Genomic DNA, 12355 nt, shown 5'->3' on the forward strand with positions numbered 1-12355 from the left:
CGTGAAAAACAATGCTAAGAGGAGCAAGTTATGTAAAATGGGTAATCATTTTACATAACTTTTTTCAGCTGAACAGAAACCAAACTGAAGTTATCATTTTTGGACCTAAGTAGGAATGAATAAGAGTCAGCATGCAGTCCAAAATCGGGATGTAGTGATGGACTCAGACCTGAACCTTAAGAGACACATAAAGACAATTACCACCTCTGCCCTCTCCTGTTGTTGCAACAGTGTCTTCGCAGGTCTGTCTAAAAAAATCAGACAGCTTCAGCTGATACAGAACTCTGCTGCTCACGTTCTGACTAAAACCAGGAAGATAACGCACATCACCCCAATTGTAATGTCCTTACTCCAGCTTCCTTGTATCTCGGAGAATAGACTTTAAAATACAGTTGTTAGTTTATAAATCACTGAACGGCTTAGCACCACAATGTATTAAAGATCTGTTGTTGTTGATCTTCTGGTTCGGGTCTGTTCTGCATCCCCAGAACCAGAACCAAACATGGAGCAGAATTCAGCTTCTTTGCATCACAAATCTGGAACAAACTTCCAGAAAACTGCAAAGATGCTGAAACACAAAGTTCCTTTAAATCAGTGTTTCTCAATAATTGATGATAATAATCATCCCTAGGGATCATAATTTTTTTCGTGCTGTGTAGCTACTTCTACTTTCTTGAAGAGGCAGCCTGATGATTAGTTTGAACACTGCTGCCACCTAGTGACTGGAGGCTTGTTTATCAGTTAACTTGATTAAAGACAATTATAAAGTCCTGCTTCTCACCTCCTCTCGCCCCAAAGGGAGCGCATCCCACTATTTGAGAAGTAGTGCTTTAAATCAAGGCCAAAAATCCACCTGTCTAGAGATGCCTTTAATTCCTGGTAACTGAAACATTGATTAATATATTTGATGTATATTTGCTTGATGATTGTTGTGAATTTCTGTCATGAATTGTTACTGTATTATGTCTTTATGATATAAAGCAGTTTGAACTGCCTTGTTGCTGAAATGTGCTCTACAATTTAACACGACTTAACTGTCATCATCAACATGCTATTAAACAGTACATAAATGCACTTTTTCCTAATCTTGTAGAACCCTAAAACTATTTCAGTGTCATTGAACTACAAATTGTACCACTCTCTTTGCTTGCAAAGAAAAGTATTGGACAAGTAGGTCATTTATATTAAATTTTCATTACTTTTATAAATGCTCAGATTGTTAAAAGATTGTTTTAAGTGTGATAAAAAGAATGACACTGGGGGTCACAGTGGCTCTCAGAGTTACTTTCTGGGACATTTTTATAAAACATGAAACCCTCTTCCCCAAAAGAGCTTGGATCTTAATTGGAACAGCAATTTTTCTGCACGATGTAGTTTGCAGGCGCCACACTGGGTGCACTGGGACCAATGTCAGCGGCACTGGAACTGAGTCTGGGATGGCTAAAAGATGTCAAAAATGGCCCCATTAACATCAATTTGAGATCAAGGGCTGGTGCATAGTGCGATCCCTCGCTGTAAACGTGCTCTCTAATCCTTTTACTAGGGTGTCTGCTGTGGGCCCTTGGTGTGTTCTTTTTGTTGTTAAGTGAAATGTGTCACTGCTCATAGGAGGGTTCATGTGAAGAGTGACAGCTCAGAACGGAGCACATGTCTGCAGAGCGGAGGGATCCATCCTGTCTTTTGATGCTTTATCTCATTCTCAAGTTTAGTGTGTGTTACTACGCACAATCTCAGTGTCATACCACTTTGCCAGCCTACTATTCTCCCTAATTAGGCCATTTGCAGGAAGCATTCTCCTCATTGTGGTCATTTATGCTCAATACCACTCTGAATTGATAGGCTTTTTGTTAACTGGTTGTTCCTACTTGCAAGCTTTTCGCAAAGACATCAAAGAGTGGACCACGAGGCTCATTTGGCAACTTCTCCCAGCTATCCATCGGCTGCAAAACACCCCGTTGCCTTGATTATTAACTCAGTCACCGCCCTCTCATTCAACTTGAATTAAAAATTAAAAACCAGCTGAAATGACAGTGCCACACCATTGAAAGTAAAGTGCGGAAAACCAACATAGGCTCATTAGTGAGTAGTTCTGAAGACAAGCATTCTGACTAGAGACTCATTACACTTCTCCTATTTTAACTCTAATTGGGTTCATTTTATATATGAAACGCCTTGAATATTTAATGTTGCAAAAGTTCTACTTCTGATACTTTATGTAGTCAAAGATACTTGGCCTGTGTTAATTGACCAGGTTATCAGGCAAACTGAGAGGTTTCTCAGCTACTCGTATCCTTGCTGTGGAAAGCACAAAGAAACATTTAGTAAAGCCTTTCTCTGATTGTTTGCTGGATTATGGTCTTCATGCAAATAGCAAATATTTATTAATACATGAATGTAATAAATAAATAAATAAATAGTATTTTACAGTGTATTCAGTATTGTTCTGCCTGTGTATTGCTTTAATTGCAGATAGGTTTTCAATACAAATGTGTTAATACAAAAATTATGTCCCTATTGAAATGCTTGTCTCTTTTCTGTGCAGCATATTCACTCAGTACTTGCAGCATTCATTTTTTGTCAGCTTGATTGTTGGGTTTGTTGTCTCATTGTCATCTTGAAAGTGCTCCATAGATGAGCCTGGATATAAACTTTACAGTAATGTAAATTGTTTTGATAATTTGATATCTTAAAGTGGTGAGAAAGATCTAAATACAGGCTTTTTTTTTTTTTTTTTTTTTTTTTTTAAACTGCACAGCAGGAAATCCTGCAGATGCTGTGAAGCCAATCCAAGATTAAAAACTTTGAAGAAGATCTATCAGAGAAAAAATACATTTAGAGCGTAGGAGAGCAAGGTTGCAAACCAGTTAAAGAAAAGCAGGAAGTTTTCCCAACTCTTTGTACCTTGGATGTACAATGGAAAATCAGAGAACCAACACAGACCCATAATCCACCAACATGGAAAGAATAAGGAAATAACTTAAAACCCCAAAACATAACTTAACTCATGAGAAAAAACAGTTATTTATAGATCGTGAGTGTAAAGCCTTTGTAGTACTTATAACAAGTCAGTTAGCTAGCCCTATTCAGTATATTTTAATTAAACTTATAACAAGTCAGTTAGCTAGCCCTATTCAGTATATTTTAATTAAACAGATTAAACACAACGTCTTAGTTTTCTCCTATGGATTTCTTTTACTTTCTTTTGTTTCTCTCCGGTTGAAAAGAAAAAGAGTAGCGAAACAAAAGCGAGATTGTGTTTCCAGGCAGGAAAGTTTGAAGTTTCTTCGTTTGGAAGCAAGGTTCCGGGTGCAGCACGCTGTTTAGCTCGGTGACCCTGTGACTGTCTTCTGAGGAATTGTATGAGCAGCCCTGCAGAATTGCGCTCCAGGGCCGGCTTTCATCTTGGCAGTAACCTGTGGACTTTGAAACTCAGGGCGATGGAATTGCAGCTTTGTCAGTACACTACTAATTAGAAAATTCCTAACCTCGAGCAAGATGTTTTAATTATGTGTTGTGTCAACGAGTTTGCAGATTTAATCCACCGTTGATACACACTCAAGTGTGCAAACTATGTCGCACGTTGTAGTAGATCAAGTGGAATGAAGCAGGAGCTTTCTTTTTCTTCATTCTTTCCTTTCCCGTGTAACCTTACGCCTCTCCTGAACCCTTCTTCGTTAACAGACATCACATGCTTAAGCGGCCAAATTAGAAGTGGAGTTAATGTGTTAAAACGTGGTCTGATTTGCCTTAGTTTGGTGGAGGCTAAACAATGTGACAGCATTGTGCTGGGTGTGAGCTCTCTGTTGCAGTGAGTCAGTGTGAGGGAAGGCAGGAAGGGGTTAAACAGAAATTGAGCGGGGATGCTGGGGGCAGCAGTGCTGCAGAACATAGCAGTGTTCGTGCGAAGGCAAGTCATTTCCCGAAACACTGCAGACACATGGCCTGCGGCGCTCTAAAACCTTTGGAGACCAAAATGGCTTGCAGGAGTTAGAAGTAATAAGGTGTTTTTTTGCCTTCTTTCTCCTTGACTGAAATTCTGCACGGTTGCTATGCATCGCCATGGAGCTGTGTAGCTGTTTTTATGGTTTATGTGGGTATTAAGATACTCTACAACTGGCCATTTTTGAGATTTGTTGTTGTTTAGTTGTGAAGCAAATGGAAGTTGTTTGTTTTGAAAGTAATTCCTCCATTTTTTTCCCTTTTGCAATGATCAGAAAGCCAGACCTCACTCTTGTTCCTCTTTTATTTCCCTCTGTGTGCCCTTTATTTGTTTTTCTTTCCATCACAAAAAGACAAATTAGCGAAAGCATGTTTTAGAGAAGAAAAAACAGATGTAGCAAATGCACTTTACTTGCTTCCATTTTTGAGAAAGCAGTAAAAAAAACGGCACTGATTTCTTAAGGGTTCTTGACCCAAAAGCTTGGTTTGTGAGGAACAAAGGCCACCTGTGTCATAGTGCTGAGACTCAGCACCTTGGTGTTACAAGTGCTGGTAACTATGTAGCAATTAATGGTGTCCCCGATTCAATTCGATATTGGTATTGGGCTAGATACCAATGTGATTCTTGGATTGGTTATCAGGCTTAGGCTGGTGTTAAATCCACCTATCCAAAATTGATGGCAATTCAGAGCAGAATTTACTAATTTTGCTCTGAATGTTTAACTGAATATTGCTGTACACTTCAGTAAAATATACATAGAAATCTTAACCATCCAACCATCCATCCATTATCTGAACACCCTCCCAGGATCTTCAGTCTCCAGCCAAACTTCCACCTTCCCCACTCAGGTCCTGCAGACTAGCGGCAGCAACAATTAGCAAACACCTGGAGAAACTGTATGTTTGCAGAGCTTATCATACAGTCTCTTTCTTAGTCAAAATCTGCTAGGAATGGTTGTGAACGGCATCATGGAGAAACATTGTTGTGGTGACAGACTGAAGGGGGAGTGTCAGAAAGAGTAGGAGCATCTTAAAGAGACAGAGGCCCAATTTCAAGCCATCAGATACGGCTATCATGCTAAGTCAAAATTCTTTTAATCTATGTTTGATATAGGCAGGATTTCTATAACAACTGGAGCTAACATAGTTACTTGATTATTCTATGAAATGGCTGTATGTGCCTGGAAAATACATAATGTAATTTAGATTGTTACAGTAATAACAGAAAACAGTGGACTCAATGTCATAATGGGACAGCCTGTTGGAAGACTTTAACACATTGAAGAATGTTTATAATCAAGAAATTACATGGAGAGACCACTGTTGCCTAAAATTGCTCTGGATCAACAGCATTGGTATCGGCAGATATCAATATTAAATTATCGGAATGGAACCAAAAAATCCTGGATCAGAGCATCTCTAGTGGTGATCAGTAGACTGAACCAAAGCCCTTTTCATCCAATGCTTGTTTCAGTAAATCTTGTCAGCCTTGTCTGCTTCAAAGAGAGGCTCCGGCGTATAATCTGGGTATGTACATCTGTGAATTATTATTCTAATTCTTTATACGTTTATTAGAGCTGAATAAACTCCACATCAAATACATCACCCGGGCAATGTCAGAAGGCCTGGGGCAAATCAGCCGACATCTGTTAACTCTTTCAAAATGGCCTCATCCAGCATGTCTGTGGGCGTAGAGGAGCGAGGAAAAAGGGAGAGGCAGGAGAGCCGGAAAGGGAGAGAGGAGAGCAAAAGTCTCTGTTGCTGATTAATGGCGGCCGTAGGAGAGGCGTTTTTAGGCCGAGAGTGGGGCTGCACTCCCACGGCTGGGCTACACACTGTAAACACAGCGAAGGGGACGAGGCAGCGTTCCTCGATTGAAATGCAGCATGCAGGAGAACATGTGGGAAAGCTTTACTTCTTGGCACAATCTCAGTCAACCAGGGAGTCAGTAAATGAGTCACTCAGTCAGGCTTCCAGCCAGTCACTCAATCAGCCACTTCTTCTGATAAAATTGTCAGTCAGCAAATCTGTCTTTCAGTCAGACAACTCGCATGCCGCTTGTCAGTTGCACAGGTTTGTAAAAGAAGGAAGCTAAAAGCAACATTTGCAGCCAGGATAGGTAAAAAATGACTGAGTTACTTGCCATTATTAAATTCTTTGTAACTTTTTATTTGTCAGTAATCTGTGTCTGCGCAATATATGTCCTTCTTGCCTGAAGAATTTTCACCATCAAAGTAATAAGAGTGAAGTAGCATAGCATCATAAACATGGAGTCTGGCTTTAGCCACAGATGTGAATGCTGAGCAATGGTTTCTTCCCACGTCGCAGTTTTAGTTAACGCAGTATGTTGGCTGGTGTGTTGTCAGATACTGGCACAAACAGCGAGCGCACACACTTTCTCACCAAGCAGCCTCTATCAGTAACTTCTGCTGTGAGGAGGGGAGTGCTGAGGCAGCAGGTTGGACCGCACGGGGGCCGAGCGGCTCTGTGTGCCTGGCAAAGTGGGCCATTAACCCACCGCCCTGAGGTGTGACCTGGGCCAAATCCAATATTGGCTCCAGCATCAAGGCACAGGTGCCACTCAAGGTTCAAAGCCACAGATCAGCAAGAAGCCTCACTTCTCCTGCTGCCCTTCCGCACCAACCCTTTTCTTTTTTTTGTTACAATAAAGGAGTGAATGAAAATTCAGACACATGCAAGCACAGCTGCTGCCAATTCACTACTGGAAACTAGGAGTCATAAGTAAAGGTAGTAAAACCAAGTATGGGTGAAAACATTACAAATAAACTGCCTGAATTCATTTAAACTTTTCTAAGGCTGAATGCAGATGGTCACTGTTCCTCTGATAACATAAATTAGGATTTTGTTTATAGATTTGCTTATAAAGCTTTAAGTCACCAACAGCAATACCTTATTCATTCTCCTCTTTAGGATCTATAATATACGGAGGCATTCAAAGTATAGTCTGTTTTTATTAGGTGCAAAGGAGATATGGCATTGTGTGAGAGAGCAGTTGTAGTAAAACTTGCATGCCCTCATTTAAAACAAAAACTGATATTGTAAAATAGCTTTCGCACCTTATAATTAAGCTATTAGTGCAGCTAGTGTTACAAAAATGTGAGCTTCTTTGTGTGTGCTTTCTGAGCAGCTAGATCCCTTACTTTAACTCTGAGGTTTCCAAATGGCTTCCAACATTTCCAAGTCCAGCATCTTTCATAACAAATGTTGAAATGAACTTTGTTCAGCTTTCCTGTTACCTACTGAGTCTTGGTCCCTTGCACCAATTGCAGACATTTGTTGATATCTGATTGAAAATGTAATTTGCTTTAAAGTAGCTTCTTCCATTTTAGTCCTTCCTTTAATATAAAAACTCACAGATACTAAAATTGCCTTAATTTCTAAGGAGGATGCATTCGTTGGTAGAGAAAAAAATGGTCAAGACTGTTCAATTTAAAATGATCTGAACACAGTCACAAGTCTAATGTAGGTGGCTAAGACTTCTGCGAAATATTAAAAACTCTTCTTATTTATCTGCAACTTTTTCAAGATACCAATATTACCACACTACAGAGTTGCTAGGATATTACTAAATCTTATCCAAAATATCCAGATTTTACTGCACTGCACATTTATTAATCTACCTATTCTGATTTTGTGAAAGTCAGATTATTGAATTAATTTGTATATGGATAAAACAGTAAAGAATAAGTTTTTTTGTGTGTGTTTTTTTTAAACCTGTATTAGGTATAGGCCTGTATGGGTGTATTATAATCATTTATAGTATGAAAATGTATTATTTTAAAACCATACAAAATTTCCGTCATACAGTTCTGACTATTTAAAGTTCTGTTAACAGGATGCCACAGAGAGTGCTGGAGTGATCAACGTTTTTCTGGCTGTATGAAGCATACAGCACTGTAGCACTGCCTCCTCCCCCACCTGTTGCTGTTCACAGCCAGTTTGCTGGCTGAAAGAACATAGTCTACTTCAATATTTCTGTTTGTGACAAACACAACCAGTTAAGATGTGGAAACTAAATGCATTTCTATTTTTTCCTTTAAATAAAAACAATTAAGCAACAAATTTGCTCTAGATTTCTTCATGTATACATTAGAAATATGGTATTTCTATTAACAGTTTTCATACTGTGGGTCTCATACCAGCCCATGTCTAATTGGTACAGTTTGTATGCATGCCACCACAACACTCCTGAAGACTAAAAACATTTATGAGGCCTTAATGCAAACAGGCTTTAAAAGCTCTGCTCTCCTTAGGTTCTATCCTCTGTGTTTTTTCTCCATGTCCCCTCATGTGAACAAGTCAAACGTCTGAAGAGATGTATTGAAGTATCCCTGCACATTCTGTACGACGGATATGTCATATGACATATTGCCTTGCAGCAGCCATCACAGATAAAATGACAGATGCTGTTTTTTGCCTCATGGATCTTTCTTGGCCAAGTTGATTTTGAGACATTGCTTTTTTGCTCTGCCCTGCTGTCTCAGTGATGCGTCTCTCCTGCATATTCTGTTCTCTTTGCCTTTCCTTTTCATCCCTTGCGAAACTTACAAAGGCTGCCTGCTTTGTTCTCCACCAAATTTCAAACATGGTTGGCATGTAATTGCTAGCGACAAGGAGAGCGTGGTTGTTGATGTCTCACTTTCCTTTTTAACTGACACTCAGTCATCTGCTTTGTTTAGCTTCGATGTTTACCCCGTAAAGGCTGTGCCTCCTCCACATTATTCCTTGCATGTACCGGGGAAAAGGCTGGTCTCCATAGATACACTAGGCCAACTTCTTAAAAGCCCTGATTTATTTTTTTGGTGTGGAAGACACATGAAGACAGAAGGAGAGGGTGATGATGCTGTTTTGTGAGAATTTCTGGACAAGCGCTGACCTTTCTGTCTGTGTTTCACTAAAGTCTGCCCTTTTCCCTGAGGGAAATGAGGCATTCTGGGAGCTGCAGTGCACTACCTACCTTTGTCCACTTCAGTGGAAGCACCGACTGGCCGCCTGTGGCTACTTCTGCACATCTGTCCAGGTGGATGGATGGCTTTGATTGGAAAAAATCCCTGACCCTGTCGTCAGCCTGATTCCTGAGTGGCAGTAATTGGCATGGCAGTAGGCAGGCCCATCTTTCACTTGTGGTCAGCCATGATTGACCTGATTAGGCCTGGGTAACTCCCCAGAGTGAAGGGGTCTGGTGTGGCCCGGGGCAATGATGAGCTGGCTGTACCCACGTGCCCCTCGACCAGCAGCAGAAGATGATACATGTTGCTAAAGTAAGTTGGCAGCAACAGGGGCCTGACTAGCTTCACTTGTCAAGTCATATCCAGGGGTCAGAGAGTTTACCAAGGGGAAATCTGAGACACGACATAGTCATACATATTGTATGCACAGCCAAGCATATGAGAGGGCGGGTCCTGGAGGGTTTTGATTTGGTTCCTGTAAATTCAAACCCATCGTATGTTTGCAATTAAAGCTGGTGTGTACAGTGTGTTTACAGAGTGCTGCAATCAACGTAATTGGGAGAGGGTGTTCCTGACTGAAACGTCTGTCTTATTTATCTCCACTTGGGTTCAAGTGGGCACTTGCTGGATTTGTCCCAATGTAAATGCATCGTTTCACCTGTTTCATCTTCTCTATACACTTTCATTTTTACATTATTCATATGTTTTCTGGCTCAAATACAAAGACCTAAAACAGAGCTTTTGATTTCAGTGAAAACAAACCAAGAAAGTCATTAAAAAAAGATAAAAAGCCATGTAAAGTAGCTTTATTTTCTTTTTTTAATTCTAATTAAATCTCTACTGACCACTATATTGTTCTGTTTTTTTTTTTTTTGTTTTGTTTTTTTTCCCCCACCAGGGGGTCTTTTGTGGGCTCTAGTGTACCTTATTCGAAAGTAGGCTGACAGGAAAGGAGGTAAAAGAGGGGGGAAGACATGCGGCAAACGTCGGCCGGGTCCGGGAATCGAACCCGCGACCGCCACGTCAAGGACTGAAGGCCTCCAAATGTGGGTCGCGCTATCCCCTACGCCACCACAGCACACCCTTGTTCTGGGTTTTTAAGTTTAAAAAAGTTGAATAAAAATTATTTTTAAAAATCCAGAACAAAATATTAAAAAATAACAAACACGACGTAAAAAAACATGAGGGGCAGAAATGACATGATGTCATCATTTTCTTGCAGACCTTGTTTTAGCTCGTCTTACAGCCTGATTTAGACAGGACGTCTGGTCAGAACTGTTTGCATGTACTCTTGCATTATTGGTCATAAATGTGAAGTGTGTGTGTGGCTAATGTTGACAAGCAGCTGTTGTGTTTGTCCCACTTTTCTCCTGAACCTTCAAGAGTTTCTGCATATGAATTTCTTGTGAAGTATGAAATGTCTTTACCAGAATAAACGTTGTTCTGAACATTTTTTCTTGTGTCTTTCTGACTTGTGAGAATAGGTTGTTTGTTCAGACAGATTGTGAAGGTAACACAGAAAAGGAGTGTGTGGCTCAGCAGATACTGACCCCGATGAAAAGCACGCTTTAGTCACAACACAATAGATTGAATTTATTTGAATGACCATGTGAGATAAAGGTACGTTTTTTACCTGCTCTGTGGTTGTGCCTTTCATCATTTTTATGGCTACTTCTTTTCACATTTAAACTTGCTTTACGTAGAGCAAGAAGACAAATGCTTCACTTGTAGAACCCCGTGGGTTTTTTTATCCTCACAAGCTAGAATCCGGTCCGGAAACATCTGGAATTTGAATCAAGTATTTTTCAGATTTGGATAAGAATATACATTTGTATTTCCAGATTTTGTTCCCTATTCCATTGTCTAAATGTTGTGCCCTTGATTCCATCCTTCACTTTATTTTTACTTTCTTCCTTGTGGTCTTCTTTCTTTCTTTTTGCATTTTGTCCATTCGTCTTACATTTATTCTTCTTTTCTGATGTGTCATTGTGTCCTTTCTTTCCGTGATGTAGTTTTCCTAATTCTCTTCCCTCCTTCTTGTTTTCCTTTACATAAGTCTTTACATCTTTCTGCCTCACCTTACTTTTTTTCCCCTTTCATCTTCTTTGGGTCTCGTGTCTTTTCTTCCTATCTTCTTTTACAATTTGGATATTTTTGTCCTTTTTTCCCTCATATCTTTTCTCCTAACTTGTCTTTACTTTCTTTTATCTTTACTTTCCCTCTCTGTCGTTCTTTGTCTGTCTTTGCCAAACTTGTATCCTTGTGTTATCCTCCCTTCATTCCTTTTTTGCTTCCTTCTGTTTTTCCAGAGTTTTTCCTGTAAGTGAACATTTGCTGTCTGAAATTAGGTATTTTTTTTATCAGAAGCTTTGTATGTTTGGATGGCAAATCTTTCTGTATTCCAGGCATCAGAAAGCTGTCTTTTGACAACGGCTGCAGTTCCGTGGTTATTGACGGTATTTTCTCAGCCTTTGTTTGAAGAAAAGGTTTCAGTGTGCACCTGCATATCTGGATGTTATTATGCCATCTTTTGATCTCATTCATTTATTTTTTTCTAATTGGAGGTGTATACTTGCTGTGAGGTCAGAACATTCTTAACTCTTGATATTGCCAATGTGTTTGCCATTCAACAAAGATGATGTCATATCGTCAATTGGAAACACAACTACTGCTTCATTCCTAGCTCTCACACGGTTTACTTTTTACCATGTAAATAGTTTTTCCTTTAACCCCGGCATAGTAACAAAGACCTCCTTGAAAATAAGGATGAATTCCTCTGAACGCAGGGCCCTGAAATCTCCCTCACCAGAATAGTCTCAAGATCCTCCAAATAAACATCACAACTGGTAAAGTTTTTAGTTTTCATAAAGAACTTAAATCAGTACCAGCAAATAAATCTTTACCACTACAAAGTGTAGTCACAGAACTTGGGTTCTCTAAAGTGGTTTGGATTTATGTCAAAAGCTATGAAGTACAGATAATTCTTCTGAATATAATTAATCAGTTTTAAAAAAACAGACTAAGGTGATGAAAATGCTCGTTGATTAAATGGAAATTTTGACCACATTCTTTACACCATTTCTTCAGTTCATGGGTGTGGATGTGTGCTTGTTTTAAAGTTTCTAAAGGTCCCACCTCAACCTTTCAGGCCGGTTGATGCTTGACCTTTAACTAGATCGTTGAAGCACTTCAATCTGGTCAGGCTGTTTCTGATTCGCTGCTTTGTTTGGGATGATTGTCTGCTGGTGATCCAGTTGTGGCCCAGCCTCAGCGGTCAGAGAAATTGTTAAATTTTTGACTCTTGATTACTTTGGGATTCAGGAGAACACATGGTAGACTCAAAGACTCCAACATGCTAACCAAGCCCAAATCATCAGCCCTCCACCACCATGCATGACAGTTGGTTTGAAATGTTTATCGGGATTATGGCCAAACATATTTCTTTG

General features: G+C 39.8%; 1 protein-coding gene across 4 annotated transcripts in view; it reads left to right on the plus strand.

Annotated features, from left to right (window-relative positions):
* The window catches only part of LOC122819927 (transcription initiation factor TFIID subunit 4-like), a 98930-nt gene that overhangs the window by 81913 nt on the left and 4662 nt on the right, over positions 1 to 12355 (plus strand). The window contains exon 15 of one of the 4 annotated variants that reach the window (XM_044097011.1): positions 7796 to 7930. The exons of the other annotated variants lie outside the window; for them this stretch is intronic. Coding sequence (XP_043952946.1) covers positions 7796 to 7843 — 48 coding nt within the window. The 3' untranslated portion in view covers positions 7844 to 7930. Of the gene's footprint in view, positions 1 to 7795; positions 7931 to 12355 lie in introns of those variants that run through there. 4 annotated transcript variants of the gene reach the window in all.

The sequence above is a fragment of the Gambusia affinis genome, linkage group LG02, assembly GCF_019740435.1.
Source record: "Gambusia affinis linkage group LG02, SWU_Gaff_1.0, whole genome shotgun sequence".
NCBI classification, from domain to species: Eukaryota; Metazoa; Chordata; class Actinopteri; order Cyprinodontiformes; family Poeciliidae; genus Gambusia; species Gambusia affinis.